The 16651-nt window shown below is 40.9% G+C and overlaps 1 protein-coding gene across 9 annotated transcripts in view; it reads left to right on the plus strand.

The window, feature by feature from the left end:
- PTPN13 (protein tyrosine phosphatase non-receptor type 13) overlaps positions 1-16651 on the plus strand; it is a 187367-nt gene that overhangs the window by 38362 nt on the left and 132354 nt on the right. For all 9 annotated transcript variants that reach the window (XM_032800220.2, XM_032800218.2, XM_075066128.1 and 6 more), the window contains exon 2: positions 18-137. In XM_032800220.2, coding sequence (XP_032656111.1) covers positions 23-137 — 115 coding nt within the window. In that variant the 5' untranslated portion in view covers positions 18-22. The remainder of the gene's footprint in view (positions 1-17; positions 138-16651) is intronic.

Consider the following 16651-nt stretch of genomic DNA (forward strand, 5'->3'; position numbering starts at 1 on the left):
TATGTCTTCTTTCCCAGGTAATATGCACGTGTCGCTGGCTGAAGCCCTGGAGGTTCGGGGAGGGCCGCTGCAGGAAGAGGAAATATGGGCTGTTTTGAATCAAAGTGCGGAAAGCCTTCAAGAGTTATTCAGAAAAGGTAACCTCTTGTGCCTTTGGAGTGGTAGCACATACGGTACTGGAGAAATGTTGAGAACAGGTTAAATATCTTTGCTTTAATGAAGTAAAAGCTTGAAGAAATGACAGTATGTTGGCTGCTAATCTGGAGCATCTGGAATGCTGTATAGTTCTTTAGGCACTAAACCACCCTGGGCAAACCTAAGGGCACTCTCTCTTCTCCCTGCAGCCACCCTCCTTTCCCCCTTGCAAATTTTTTACAAATGTAAATTAGGCTCAATGGTCAGACTTAAGCTGGTCTCTGAAAGAGTACTTGTACCAATGTGGAGAAGTTGTATTTACATGCAGGGCCAGTGCAACCCATTAGGTGACCTAGACGGTCGTCTAGGGCGCTAGCATTTGGGGGGTGGCATTTTGGGTCCTTCGGCGGTGACCGCGGCAGCCGGATCTTCAGCCGCCCCTGTCATCGGCATTTAGGTGGAGGGACCTGGGGCAAGGGGGTCCGGGGAGGGCCGCCTGCAGCAAGTAAGGGGGGATGTGGCATGCAGGGGAACCGCTCCCCACCCCAGCTCACCTCTGCTCCGCCTCTTCCCCTGAGCACGCCGCCCTGCTCTGCTTCTCTCCCGCCCAGGCTTGCCGCGCCAAAAAGTTGACTGATGCCACAAGCCTGGAAGGCGGGAGAAGTGGAGCGGCGATGGCATGCTCAGGGAGGAGGCGGAGCAGAGGTGAGCTGGGGCAGGGAGCTGCTGCATGGCTTCCAGCTGGGGTGAGCTGCTGCAGGGGCGGGAGGACCTCAAGGCAAAGGGGGGCCTGGAGAGCTGCCACAGGGTTTGGGAGGGGCGCAAGGTGAAAGTTTTACCTAGGGCGCGAAACATCCTTGCACCTGCCCTGTTTACATGTGCTTTTTTTTTGTACATAAATCTGCAATACAGCTATATGTGTAATTCTACTCTGAGAAAATTGGTCCCTACTTTGAAAATTCCTTATTTTTGCAACTGTCACAAATCTGCTCATGGTAGGACACCCTCTTTTAGACTGCATGGGGTGGGTACACACATGAGTCCAATTACTCCACCCCAACCCCAGTGCGTACTGCAGGGCATCTTTTTAGCAGCTGGTGCTCACCTTCTGGCAGAGCCTCTTGACTGTCTCGTCCCCTTTCTGTGTCTCTGATGCCACCAAACAGCCCTGAGTCAGCAAAAGGGGTTAAACAAAACAAAAGTAAAGAAAACCTTCCCACCAAGATATGGGCATCTCTTACTTCAGAGCAGTGATACTCAGACCGAGGCTTAGGAGCCACAAGTGGCTCTTTAATGTGTCTCCTGTGGCTCTTTGCAGCACATGATATTAAAACACTGTGTGATTTAATCATTAACCAGTCTAAGTTATTTACCAATCAGGATGCCTTTACTATGTTATTAACCAGTTGTAGAATACTTGGCCAGTCATTTTCCTGTGAGAATTACATATAAATGAAACAATGAATTCATACCACTGTGATTCTTTTGGGTAATGTTGATCACTAATTTGGCTCCTGAACCATTGAGGTGTGAGTATCACTGCTTCAGAGGGATTGTCAATGTCCTGGGAGTATCAGTGTGCACTCAGAGTTCACTAGGCTCCAGTGCAAAGCTGCAGTTCTTTTCCCCCTTTGACTCGGGGTCTGCACCCTCCTTCTAGGAGTGCTGGGGCTCTGTGAGCTGTCAGTCCTCTCTCCAGGGCTGGAGAAGCTCAAAAACCTATTCCCTTCCCAAGGTTTCCCTCCATCTGAGTAGAGTTCCTTCTTTTTAACTGTGCCTCCAATCCTGGCTTGATTTGTAGGTGCAATGGGGCCCAGCCCAAAACAGTTCCGTGATACTATCTGTTCTAGGGAAGGGTTTATTTACACGTTCATAGCTACTTAATGAAGGCCCACTAAAATTTTGTTTTTTTCCAATATAATTCCAAACTGTCACTTCATATTTGTTAACAAAAGTGTAAAATAAAACATAGGAATTGCCATATAGTATCAGACTCATGTTTTGTCTAGGCTGCTGGCTGCAACAGTGACCAGTACTGGTTGCTCAGATCATCTCACATTAGGGAGATGTGGGATTTTCCTGATCTCTAATATTTAGAGGTTGGTTTAAGCCCTGAAGCATGAGGTTTAATTTTCCTTCCAAAATTAGTGTCAGTTAGGATAACTAGGGATATTATTGATATCCATGTAAATATCCGATTCTTTTTAATCTTGCTAAATTCTTGGCCTCAGTGACTTTCTGTGGTAATGAGTTCTACAGTCTAATTATGCATTGTGTCAAACGTATTTACCCTTATCGCTTTGAAGCTGCCATCTTTTAATTTAGATGAGTGTGTCCTTGTTCTTGTGTTACATGGCAGGGAGGGCAGAAGTTTCTGTTCTACTTTCTTTATGCCATTCATTATTTTATACACTTTTATAATGCTTTCTTCCTGAGGCAAACCAGTGAATGCTTTTTCAGAAAGTGACTTGGACAAAAACAAACTGTAGGCCCGCTCTGATGACTAGTCCTACTGGTTTCAATGGGGCTATTCATGTGAGTAAAGGCCTTGTTGTAGCATTTTTTGGAAGGTTTAGATGAATCAGAAATTTCAGAGTTCAAAATGTGGGTCATCTATACTGGACAATAATTTTGTTTTAATGGGTTACAAAGAAAGTTATGAAAAAACTTTTTCAGTTCACAAATGGGACAGCTTTTCAAATATATTTAAAGAACTGGAATAAATCTTTCAAACCCATTAGGCTTTTAATCTTGCAGTAACAAGAGGCTTGTTAGCCAATTCTTTTGAAGTATGTAATGGGCAATAATCAGAAGAAATTACTATGTAGTGACTCTAGGATTATTTTAGAACAAGCATAATTTTCATTTAAAGTGCTCCTATTAATTCCTACCACACAATTATTTTCAGAGGTAAAAATTGCCAGTGGAAAATGATTTCAATTGAGTTCATCTGCTGTAATTGAGAGGAGATTTTCTGTTTGTTGTCCTAAAGTAGGGTTTTCCTTTCAAATTTTTTAATTTTTTTTTAAAGACCACCACCAACAACAACCCAGCCTTATAATAAAAAGCACAGTCAAAGCTGATTAATCAATGCTTAGTTTATTTGTATGTCTGTACTTGAAAGGTTTAATTAGGAATGTAGCCTGTAGTACAGTGATACTCAGACCTCAGTGGTTCAGGAGCCAAATTAGCGATCACCATCACCCAAAAGAACCACAGTAGTTTGAATTCATTGTTTCATTTACTATAGTACTATTCATATTTAAGCAGTATGAAAAGGAAAATATTTTCTTTTTAATGTATATTATTCTCACAGCAAATAAGTTAATAACTTAGTGCAAGTTGATAATTTAATTGGTTAATAGCACAGTAAAAACATCCTGATTTTTAATAACTTAGGGCATGTCTAAACTTACCTCTGGAGTTATCGATCCAGCGGGGGTCAGTTTATCACATTTAGTGAAGGCACGATAAATCAATCGCTGAGCGCTCTCCCATCAACTCTGGTTCTCTACCGGCGCAAGAAGCGCGGGCGGAGTCAATGGGGGAGCATCAGCTGTCGACCTACCACAGGGAAGAAACTGCGGTAAGTAGATCTAAGTACATCGACTTCAGCTACATTATTCACGTGGCTGAAGTTGCGTAACTTAGATAGATTCCCCCCCTCCTCCCAGTGTAAACCAGGCGTCAGATTAGTTAATAATTAAGTCACAGTGTTTTAATATCATGTGTTTCAAAGAGCTGTAGGAGATGCAATAAACAACCACTTGTGGCTCGAGAGCAGCAGTCTGAGTATCCTGGCTGTAGTTACTGTGGAGGATTTTACTAGCCCAGGCCCAATTGAGTTTGTTGATTTTTTCTATATATATTATCTTGATAACATAAAGGTTTAAGAAAACACTATGCTCAACCTTCTGCCCTCACACTCTAGCTGTTTTTGAGGGTTGTACATCTGTTATATTCTTTGGAGCCTCAGTTCTTCTCTTTGTGCTCCCCACAACCTTTGTACATGAGTGATCTTGAAATGCAACCTTTCAGCTCAGACTCCTTATGGCGTCCCATTGAATTTGGAGTTACTGTTATGTAACACACTGTGTTATCTGACATACTATTGTTATTTCCTATTCTAAATATATATTGTATATTCCATTTTTAATTATTACTGGAAATGCAGGGAGGTAGCTATTACTAGATATTGACTCTTCTATGGCAAATGCTGTGTGTGTGTGTGTGTGTGGTCTTGAGGATTTTTGGTGGGCGAAGATTACAGGAAGTTGATATCATTCAGAAATGCTTAGATTCAAATGGTCTGTTTCCATACACTGGTGATTATTAAGCTGACAAATCTATTTATAAAAAGCCTTATTTATAGCACCATGAGAGACACCTGTCTTACACTTGAGATTGACCACCAGTTGATTAAAAACATAGTTAATATAAATGAATGGGAACCAGCAGTAACCCCACAAGCATAACAAAAACCGAATAGAGTATTGTGCAGATCAAATGTACTCACCCCCACTAAATGCAACCTCTCAAACAGTATTTCCCACCCCAAAAGCTCCTTTAAAAAGATTAGCTGTGCAATGTGCCCTGAATGTCAGCAGATTTGGGCTAGCTCCAGATCCGCTGGCCAGACACCATCAGTAACATCCACCTCTTGGAGAGGACCCGTCAACTCCCAGCAGAGGAAGAAATCAAAAGGAGAAGGTGGGGTTGGATAGGACATACACTACGCAAGCAGCCAACTAACATCACCAGACAGGCACTGCGGTGGAACCCCCAAGGCAAGCGGAAAAGAGGCCGTCCAAGAAACACCTGGCGACGCGACCTTCAGGCTGATAGCAAAAAAATGGGCTATACCTGGAACCAGCTAGAGCGAATGGCCCAGGATAGAGGACTCTGGAGATCTGTTGTTGGCGGCCCATACCCCGATTGGGGTGACGGGCATGAGTGAGAGGGGCTGGAGAGAGCACATTCTGAAGGAAAGGGACTCTCACAGATAGTGACCTGCAAGTATTCCCATGCTCTGATAGAAAGAGAATTCCACCTCCACAGACCGCAGCCTGTGGCAATCAAACCATTTAGCTCTTTAGAGGTCACAATCAACACCCGAAGTTTGACCTGAAACAAACCATTTCGCATAGTTTCAGCTCACTTTTTAAAATAAAATAAATAAATAAAAAAGACTAGATTCACCAACTGCCCCCATCACCACCTTCCTTATAAGCTGTAGCGCAGTGGTTTGGCCAGCCACCTGGGATGTAGGAGGCCCAGATTCAGTTCCCCCCATGCCTGATATGGAAAGGGCATGCAAAATTTGTGCCATATTTGCACATCGTTTTGTGGTGACCAAAACTGCATTTTTCTGCAAATAAAAGATTTGTCCAAAAAATTTCACCCAGCTATAATGATCATGCAATGACATACAACCCTAAACTAACCAGGCTCTGAGGTTGACAGTATTAGAGACACACTGTCATAGGTCGACCCTGCCTGGAGCGCCTTTCTGCAACATGACATATGAATCTGCCTCAGTTTCCCTCTTTTAGAGTCCCCAAAAATAGTCCGAATAGTCTTTCTGAGTACAAAGAGTGCTTGTGGGATTAATTTATTACAAAAGAAATCCCTGTGCACATAAGCCATAATAAATCAAGTCCCCAAACCATAGTCCAGACAGTATATCCCGTAAAGCCACAGCATCCCTCTCCATGCCCTAGCTATCTGATATGACCCTGTAGTCTCTCACCATGCTGCACTCCTAGCCTCAGTCCTCTCTGGCCCTCTACTTCAGCACTGTAGCTCCAAGGGCCAGCAGCCATCTCTCTCTACTTCTCTTAGCCTTCAGCTCTCTCTCGCCTTCTCTGGCCAGGCCCTTTTCAGCCTCCCGGCACCGGCTTTGCATCAGGAAAGTCAGCCAAGTAACCCCGCCACTGGATCCCTAGCTCTCAGCCCTTTTCAGTCTTCTGGCACTGGCTTTGGCTCATGAAAGACAGTAGGCCAGCCTCTCTGCTGGCTTCCAGATAATTCCTCCCTCTTTCCAGGGAGGCTCTTCAGAGAGCTCTCCTCAGAGATCTCCTTCAGTCTCCTCTTTCCAAGTCTCCTGGCAAGGAAGAGAAATCCAGTGATTCTTCCTGATAGCCCCAGCTGCTGCCCTGCCTTCTTAATTGGCCAAACAGGATGTACTTGCTCTGGCACAGGGGAGCTGGACCTTCTTCATTTAAAGGGGCCAGCCATCCTGAAACACGATCCTTAAGAGTAACATCTTTCAGTTATTTACCCTCAGATCACAAAACATCACCTCTGTTTTACCTGGATTGAACCAGAAGCATGCCTCAATCTCATCCATGCTTGACTGTATTGTCTGGGTCAGAAGAGAGAAAAATCTAATAGCTGACTCTCACCGGGATACTGAAGATACCTGCCTTTCACTCTTCTAACAGCTTTGGTGTATATATATTGAACAAGGGAGAGGACAGAATAGAATCCGGCAGAGTTCCAAATGAGAATGTCATCGGAGTAGAAGCACATGCCCAAACCCAACCTTTTGGGATTTCCATTAGTTCCTTCCAGGGTTCTCAGGCACATGAGCAATACCTCATAATCAACAGTGCCAAAGGCAGCCAATTGTCAGCAGACGTTGAACAATCACTATTGTAACATGGCTAATTTCAGAAATGATTTTTTCCATGTAATGGAAGAAGATTGGCCCAAACAAACTACTACTATGAATTTGATAACTTCTTTACTTCCAAAAGTCTTGACTGTTTTCAATGTAGCCTTCTGCATTTTTTATGTTTGAGCCCAGAACCATACCCCCACTCAAGTTTTAAATAAAAAACAAAGATGAAATTACTTCTTATATTGTTTACCATAGATGAATTACAGTGTGAATAATTCAATAGCCTGTGTGTGTGTGTGTGTGTGTGTGTGTGTGTGTATATATAGATATATAGATATGTATACATGCACATTATTGTGCCTACTCTTATTTACAATTCTAGCAGATGACAGAATCATTAAATCCTAGAACTCTAGGGCTGGAAGTGACTGTGAGAGCTCAACTAGTTCATTACCCCATCTCCCCACACTGGGACAGGATTAAGTACACCTAGACCCTCCCTGATAGGTGTATATCTAACCTGTTCTTAAAACTTTCAGTGATGGGGCTCCACAACCTCCCTAGGTAACCTATTCCAGTGCTTAAATATCTTTGTAGTTAGAAAGCTTTTACCAATTCCTAACCTAAATCCCTTGCTACAAATTAAGCCTATTACTTCTTGTCTTCTCACTGGATATGGAGAACAATTGATCACTATCCCCTTTATAACAACCTTATACGTTATTTGAAGACTATTACTATATCTTTAAATACTATGTCTTCTCATGTAGACTAAATGTGCCCAATTCTTTCAACCTTTCCTTATAGGTCCTGTTTTCTAAATCTCTTGCTGCTCTCCTGTGGCTGTCTCCATTTTCCAATTAAAGACACTTAATAAATTGTTTCTATAGCTAATAAGTAATGAAAAAATGGTTTGGAATGTCCTATCACTGAAAGACAAATTTAAAAAAATCAGCTCTGGACATTGAATTGGCTGCATGTTGTATGATAAATTATTAAGTGGAGGAGGAGATCAGGCAATCTGATATTGCTAGTTAGAGTAGGGATAATATTTAGATTAATCTATAGATAGATTTGAAAAAGCTGATCCTAGCCCTCCTCTTACTTAATTACCAGCAACAATAATTTTGTTGTTTAGAGGGTGTTTCAGCTGTTTCAGACATGCTAGATCATGCACCCTGTGCTCCATGAGGTCAGAAGTAACAAGGCTTTCAGGTGCAATATCTTTGATGTGTGTCTGTAGAAATGAAAAGAACATGTCATGTTTTTTGTTGCCAAGAAAAAATAAACCAGGAATCACCTGCTTCAACTAGATAATTTGTGAATAATCACCAAAAGTTAAAGGTCGAAAGGACCTAATATGTCACCTGGTCCAGTCCTATATCAAGGTTTGTATGGTGGGGACAGAAAAACATGTGGATCAGGTGCAAAAAATGGGGAGCTGAGGTGAAATAGACAATCAGTAGGACCAGGCAAAGTCGAGTGAATTAAAAATAATACCAGAGTGGAGTGGGGAGAGACCAGGCCAGCTTGCAAATTGTGGCTGTATGGAAGAAAGAGCATGTACGTACATGCATTGCAATATTACAAAACATTGGTGGTGAGGAAGTAGTAATTATGTTTTTCTAGCACCTGATACTCCTAGCTGAAGTCATAGTCATAGTATTAAAACTACTAGCGGACCCCTAATAAAAAAAAATCTCCTTCCCTGTCTCTCCACTACTCTGAAAAGGGAGTTAACTGCAACAAGTCACAGTGTACGCTCCCGCCTTATGCTGTTGTAACTATGTTGCTGGTGTGTTGGGGGTATGGAGACAGGGATCTCCCTGCCCCTCTCCTTTCCCACCCACCTGAACAAGGAGAGGATGTAGTAGTTCTGCAGAGCCTGTTTCTGTCTATGCACAGGAAACGGTGGTATGGTGCACCATCTGCTCCCTTCTGCTGGACTGCAGAATGGGGCATAATCTGGCCCTGTCTAAAGACTTGTTGGTCACCTGCCTGACCTCCTCCAACCTGGCCTTGGCATACCCTTAAAAAACGGTGACATCCATAGAACAGGGCATTTAGAAAGATGAATATTATGAAACTGTTACATGGACAGGCTTTTCTCTGTTTTTACTGTTCGCTAATGGTCACACAGAAAAAGGTGGGGACGAGTGAAACAAAATGCAGTTGTATCTGATAAAATTTATAGTCATAAAAGGGACACTATGGAGGGATTGAAGAGAGAGAGAGAGAGAGAGAGAGAGAGAGAGAGTGTGTGTGTGTGTGTGTACCTTGCATTTGTATTGCATACTGTTTACCTGAATAATCTCCTTGGTTTTATTGCCTTTAAAACCAGTTTTCTCTCTCTTTTTTTAAACTGAACTACACTGTTTATCTGCTCTCACAAGTGTTTTGTTACCAAGCTGCATAGTTCTGGAATTAGCTCAGAAGGCTGGCAACTATAGCTCAGTAAAGACCAGTGGACACATAATTGATCAGAAGCCATACCAAAAATTCCAGTGGTTTTGAAAGGATTATTTGGAGATGGTTCTTGTAAAGATTATTCCTGTATTTTGGTTAGAAGGAAGGAACCTCTCAGAGGATGTTTCCCTTATTGCTGTTAAGAGTTCTTCTGGAGAAGCAAAACAAGAAGAACTTCGGAGCAGGCACGAAGAAGCTTCATAATTAGTGAAAGATTTTTTTCCCCCTCTCCCTGACCTCGGGAGAAGCTTCTATGCCTCTAGGACAGTGATTCTCAAACTTTTGTACTGGTGACCCCCTTCACATAGCAAGCCTCTGAGTGCGACCCCCGCTTATAAATTAAAAACTCTTTTTAAAATACTTAACCCTATTATAAATGTTGGAGGTGAAGTGGGGTTTAGGGTGGAGGCTGACAGCTCACGACCCCCCCATGTAATAACCTCATGACTCCCTGAAGGGTCCCGACCCCCAGTTTGAGAACTCCTGCTCTAGGAAAAGGTCATTGACTTTCTTTGTACCTGGCTGAATGATTATGTTGTTTTAAATTACTTTTGTTGATATTCTGCTTTAGAAGCTCCCAGTCAGTTACCTTCCCTATATTTCTGGAAATAAATGTCTAGCCTGAATTGAAAACAAAGAAAAGAAAAAGGTCAGAGGACATATTTTTATTCCTATGTCTAAATTGGTCGAACTACATTAATTTGTAGATTGAAATGAAGCCTGTCAGTGCTTTAGGAGCAAATCCTGGTCCCAGAGTATAACCGAGGCAGCAAGGGTGCGTGCTGAAGAACTCTTTAGAGGTTGGCAGGACAAGGAATCCACTTGGTGGTCTGTACTGTGGCCTCAGGACTGCTATAACCCCCAAGTCCATATATCCTCCCATATACAGTAAATGAGTGTGCAGTAGAGAGGAGAACTGGTATAATCAGGATCCACTTGCCCCACATACTTCATAACACCCTCTTTGTGCTTGGGGCACAAGATGCATCTATGGATCATAGCTCCATGGTCACATCCCCCTACATGGGATCTTGGGCATCCTGTCTGTAGTCTCTCTTTTGCTGAGCAGAACAATATTGGTTCTGCTGGAGTGAGTGTCCTGCAGAGCAGGCAGCAGGATTTACTCACTGATAATAAGCATTGCATTTGTATTGCTCCTGAATTCCCCTTTTATTTCAAGTAGTGAGTATAAGGAATATATCATTTTTCCATTAATATAAATTGGTGTTCAGAATTATTTTTGCCTTAATTCGAAGTATAGTAATTTGGAATATCAGAGTTTGAATTCCCAATGAGTAGTCCTTATACAGTAATAGCTGTATACTAGATATGTTCATATGATAAACTTGAAACCTTTATTTTTGTAAGGTAGCACATATATGGGAACCTTAAGCTGTATATATATTCATAAGCACCCATACCTCTGTCTTCATGCCATAGTAGACGGTAAAAAGAGAATGTTTATTTGTCTTTTACCCAAAGAGAGAACCCCACCAGGCTAACCAAATCATAAACACACAGAAGAAAGTTCTGAGATATTTTGTCAAGTGTTTGAATAAAAAGCTACAAAAACTGCTTCTACTTCTCTATGGTCTCCCAGCGATGGCACATCACGCACATTTACGTGTTATCAGGAACTGCTAGTGGAATAATATTTTAAATGAGAAATACCCATGGAAGTCATATTTCCTAATTCATGTAAGTATATTTTTTTGGAATACTTGCACAGAATACTTCCGATGAAGGAATCTGCCATACTTTACATGTTAAATCCCAGGTGTCAAAGGTTTGTAAATTATTCAGTGATCCTGGGATGAGCATTTTTTGCTATATGTTTTCAACTAAATTTTTTCAGTTTTTAAAACTTCGTTTTTCCATTATAACAGTAAAAAAAAAAGTTTGTTTATCCAGTTAGTTGGCATCTAGTTCACCATGAAGAATATTTTCTTCGAGCCATCTGAAGAAAAGTGTTTTTACAAGCATGTCTTCTAATTCAGAAATATGAGCAGAGTGTCTGTGCAAGCTTTTCTTCAAAAGGATTTTTAATATATGGGTTCAGTTACATGACAGGCAGTAATTACTTTGAAGAAGGCCTTGAGGTTTATTGAGTAAATGATCTGGGTTTTTTAAAGTCTGTAAATGCATATTTAAAGGATAACTTTTACAATACCAAGTCACAATATGTTTCTAAAGCAGTTGTACAAAATTGATGTATCACCTTCTATGTTTTTTTAAAAAGAAAAGTTTTAGTGTTGCTGTCCAACACACGTTATTTGTGCTATCTATAGTTTTAATTGAAGATTGAAAAATCCACTCACCCAGAACACCTACTTAGCTTTCATGAGTGAGTCCTATTAGCTTCTGCAGAATTTAAGGCTTGATTTAAAACAAAAATTCCAGTTCTTCTGGTTGTGAAAATGGTCTTCCAGATTTGAATGTAGTGTAAACCAATGCGGTGGTGGCCCTCAAAATGTCCAGAGAATATCAGAGCCTTTACTGGTGCTCTTTGCTTTGCAAAACAGCGGGGGAGTGAAATTAAATAGTCCAGTTTTGCTCCTGGTATTCAGAAACCTATGGGAATCATGGTCCATTGGATAGAAGACTAGCCTGATAGTCAAAAGATGTGGGTTTAGTCCAAGCATAGTCACTGACCTGCTCTGTTAAAGTAAGTGATTCATCCCACATTTCTGTACATTAGTTTCTGGCTGTAGAATGGGAATAGTGAGGTTTGTACAAGGTGTTGAGATCAGTGGATGAAAAGCAATCTGTTAAGAGCTAATTGTTTCTTTATTATAATTACCATAACGGATTTAGTGCAGGAGTCAGATGAATGTTTCTTGGCTCACGCAGTGCCCTAATGGCATGACTCCTGCACAGAGGGGGGACCCTGAGTCAAGAAGTATTTCAAAGAGGAAGTTGGATGTTTGTCCTGCCTTTCGCAATATGAAAGTGTTAGTGTAACAGGAACACCAGCAGCAGGAATTGAGCTGCCTATGCGTTTTCTTCCAACTGTAAACAAGTGTTTTGTCATTTAATTATTTTGTCCCTGCTATTGTTTCCCTGGGGATATTTCCTCTTTGTTCTAACTCACCAATAAGCAGACAGCGAGGCCAGGTAAAATCAGGGGAAGAAAGATGGCCAGTGACGACAGTGAGTAGGGTGACTTGCAGCAAGTAACATCAGAGGGGGAAAAACACACTTCTGACTTTCTCCCAGAGCTACTTCTCGAGACAGGGGTCCTTCCCATATTGGAGGAGCCATTGCCTTTGGGGATTGTGTGGGGGTGTACCAAGAAATGATCTTCCTACTAGCATAGTAACTGTTACATCATTTTAGTAGCTCATGAAACTGCCAAGAACTGGATCAATTTCAAGCTGCTCCTGGGGGCTGGTTGGGAAACCTAAGAGAGGTAGCAGAGGAAGGCCCTGGATGTATTCACTGTGAAAGTGAACTTAAAAAACACAACCTGGATCTTGGAAGAGGGGTAGATTCATACCCCGCGCTTGGAGCACCCGGAAGGTTCTGCAGTGCAAGGATGACAAAGTATGTGCACCTTCCAGCAGCCAGAGAGTTTGAAGGGTTGAGTGGGGGTTTTAAATTTGATCAGGCATCTTTTACCCTGAGTAGGGTCAAGAGACAATACTCTGGCAACACCTCAAGCACCATTCACTTCTTACCAGCTTGAGAAAGAAGACATGGGGACTTAGCTTTTCACATGAATATTGCCCCTGTACAGTTGCACGCTTCATCTTAGTTGGGTCCCCTGGCTCTTAGGAGTCAGCTATAATTTTTCAGGGTCTATGTAGATAGATGGGTGGGTGCGGACAGAGAGTTGTGAGGAGAGACTGATATGATAAGTTAGAAAAGAAGTAGGGTATTGAGAAAGTGAGAGACATTGGAAGTCCAGACAGAAAACATACGAGAAGAGGTAGAGAAAGAGTTATAAGGGAATAGAGAGAATGTGAAAAAAAGAGGAAATGACTGCTGAAGGTCATGATGTACACCATGAACTATTAAAGGAAAGAAAAGATACACAAAGTGAAGAGAAGACAGGAAGAAAAAGAAGGCAAAACAAAAGCAAAAGAGGTATGTCTACACTGGATCTGGAGTTGTTACTTACAGCTTGGATAAGATACATTCACAGTAGCTCTGATTGTCCTAGCATGCTAAAAACACAAGTGTAGCTGTAGGGGCATGAGCAGCAAGAGGAGTTAGCTGCCCTGAATTCTTACTTTCAGGTTCAGATGGGGTTGTGATCTGCCTAGCCTGGTCTTCCACTTGCGCCGCCAGGGCTACGCTTCTGTTTGTAGCACTTCTGTTTGTAGCATATTAGCTCAATCAGAACTAGCATGTGTATGCCTAGCTAAGCTGGAAATTACACCTGTAGCTCCAGCGTAGACATACCCCTAATAAATACCTTTTTAAAATGTATTAAACAGATGACCAACTGTCTGTATTACAATGAAATATAAGAAACAGTAAACAATAACTAACTGTTTATTCTGTAAAATTGAGGAGTATGGCCATGTGTGTGGTAGGAAAGATTTTTTATTTATTTATTTATTTTTGTCCAGGAATAATAAACTGAGTCTCTGGGGTAGGTGTCCAATAAACATTTCAAGCCCTTGTAAAAATAGGACTTTCTCTGACTCCAGGCCTAATTCATTGCCTTTATTGGAGTTACAATGAAGATAAATTTTGATCCTCTATTTTCAGCTCACGGGGTGTGTTTGTGTTAAAATCCTTGTGGTACAGAAAGGTAATTTATAGATGGAGTCTAGCCATAACTCTAAGTTTCTTTACTTGTTTGAGCCAGACCCTTAACATTGCTTTAAAATATTTGGTTTTTGCGGTTTTAATATGAATTAAAAAAAAATTCTTCCAAATCCCGTAATTAACTGCAGTGTGTGTTTTGGAAGAGTGACAGCAATAAACTTTAGAAATAAAGTTGCCTTAATTTATTATATAGCATAACATACTTTTTTCATATTTCAAGATAATTAAGAGAGTTCTTCCATCTCTGTGATTGTTGATTTAGGTCCTGAGCCTGCAGCCATTGCAGTAAATTAGAGTTTTCTAGCTGGCTTAAGAAGGGAGCATGATAAGACTCTTAATACAGTAAAAATTAAATGAAGAAAGATCTGACCAAACAGATTTTTTAAGATTTACTTTTCAGTTGATTGGAGTGACTTTTGGTTATTTTGGTCAAATGTGGTGTCTCCTCAACTTCTTGCTAGTGGTTTTTTTGTTTATTTGTTTGGGATTTTGGGGGGCGGGAGGGGTGTTTTGGTTTTTGGTAGCTGTCCTGTTGTATCTTCCGAAGTTTATGACTGCAGTTCTGCATAATGAGAAAGCTTTCTGAATACTGGAATGGGAATGTTGGTTTTAAATAGGCTATGTGAATGGAAGGCATATGTAAAAGTAAAATGTTTCTTACTATGAGTTTGTGGAGGCTTGGTGCCCTGATCTTGGTTGAGTCCTCTAGGTGCTACTCAAATGAAAATAATAATAAATCAATTGATTACTCTTTGGTGCTAGACAGAAAGTTTCCCAATGTGAAGTGTGTCTACAGTCAGGAATCACTAGTATAGAAAAGTGTCTTACGTGGAGAGGGAATTGATTTCCATGGAAGTCCATTGCAGTCAAAGGCTACAGAAATGGGCCCAATACATGAAGTCTGTAGGTTTGGAATTCTCTTCCCACTCATATATACATCACTATTTATGCAGCTTAATAAATGGAAATTCAGTTGATAATTTGTTTTACAGCTTGATAAAATGCGTGTATTACAGCCTTTCAAACACTTAAATACACATTAGAGATACTTTTCAGACTATGTTATAGAAGAGCAGCCTTAATTTCATTTGACACAAATTGAGATGACATCAGTGTGTTTAATTCATTTTCTTTTAAACTCTTGCACAAGTTATTCAGATATTTCTCATACAAATTTTGCTTTTCTTCAGTCTTGCTTACACCAATCTACAGTCAATGGATTAGTCAGTCCCATTACACTAATGGCAGGTAAAAACAATGAAGTTACAGCATTTCAGACCTTTGAGTAGAATTTCTTTACCCCAAGACTGGGAAAGCACAAAACAGGCATAACTAGTTAGCACTTCAAGACTGGTCTCTTTCTCCCTGTATTGTTCATTCCCACCCACCTAGAGGGAACCACATTTCCTTAGGACTTTCAGTGCCATCTTAAACATGAAAGAGGGCCAGTAAGTTTCTCATATCTCAAGCCAAGAAGCATCAACTGATTACTGATGTATGGAACCACAATTTTCGCTCTCCTGCTATATGCCCTGCGATGAAAGTGGTTCATTCAGAGTTATTGGAGCTTTTACACTGAGACCTTCTATAAGTCTAATACCAAGCATGGGATAAATGTTGTCGTCTCTCCACAAAGTCAACAAATTAAAGTCTGAAGTGAAGAACAGAAAAGGTAATTTTTTGCAAAAAGCTCTTGTTGGCTTCTTGCCACATCTTGGAGAGCCACTATACTGGGTATATTTCTTTGTTGTTTTCTACTGCTTGCAAAGCAAAGAGGAGTTTTCTTCAGTACTAAAATAGGTGTTGCCTTGAGATGAAAACATTCTCAACGCAAAAAGCAAAACGGGGAAGACCTCAAAGCTGAGTGACAGACTAATTGGCATGTTAGTGGCAAGACTCAACGGGCAGTAAGGTTAGTCTGATTCATTGCTTTTCAAAACTGTAGTGATTGCTAACTTGCACTGTAAAAATGATAAACAAAAGAAATAGTATTTTTCAGTTCACCTCATACAAGTACTGTAGTGCAGTCCCTTTATTGTGAAAGTGCAACTTACAAATGCAGATTTTTTTTTTGGTTACATAACCAAACTCAAAAACAGCAAAATAAAACTGTAGAGCCTACAAGTTTACTCAATCCTACTTCTTGTTCAGCTACGCTAAGAGAAACAAGTTTGTTTACATTTACAGGCAATAATGCTGTCCATTTCATATTTACAATGTCACCAGAAAGTGAGAACAGTCATTCGCATGGCACTTTTGTAGCCGGCATTGCAAGGTATTTACATGCCAGATCTGCTAAACATTTGTATGTCCCTTCATGCTTCGGCCACCATTCCAGAGGACATGCTTCTGTGCTGATAATGCTCATTAAAAAAATATTGTGTTAATTAAATTAGTGATAGAACTCCTTGGGGGAGATTTGTGTCTCCTGCTCTGTTTTAACTTCATTCTGCCATATATTTCATGGTATAGCAGTCTCGGATGATGACCCGGCACATGTTCATTTTGAGAACACTTTCACAGCAGATTTGACAAAACACAAAGAAGGCACCAATGTGAGATTTCTAAAGATAGCTACAGCACTTGACCCAAGATTTAAGAATCTGAAGTGCCTTCCAAAATCTGAGAGGGTCAAGGTGTGGAGCATGTTTC

The sequence above is a fragment of the Chelonoidis abingdonii genome, chromosome 5, assembly GCF_003597395.2.
Source record: "Chelonoidis abingdonii isolate Lonesome George chromosome 5, CheloAbing_2.0, whole genome shotgun sequence".
Lineage (NCBI taxonomy): Eukaryota > Metazoa > Chordata > Testudines > Testudinidae > Chelonoidis > Chelonoidis abingdonii.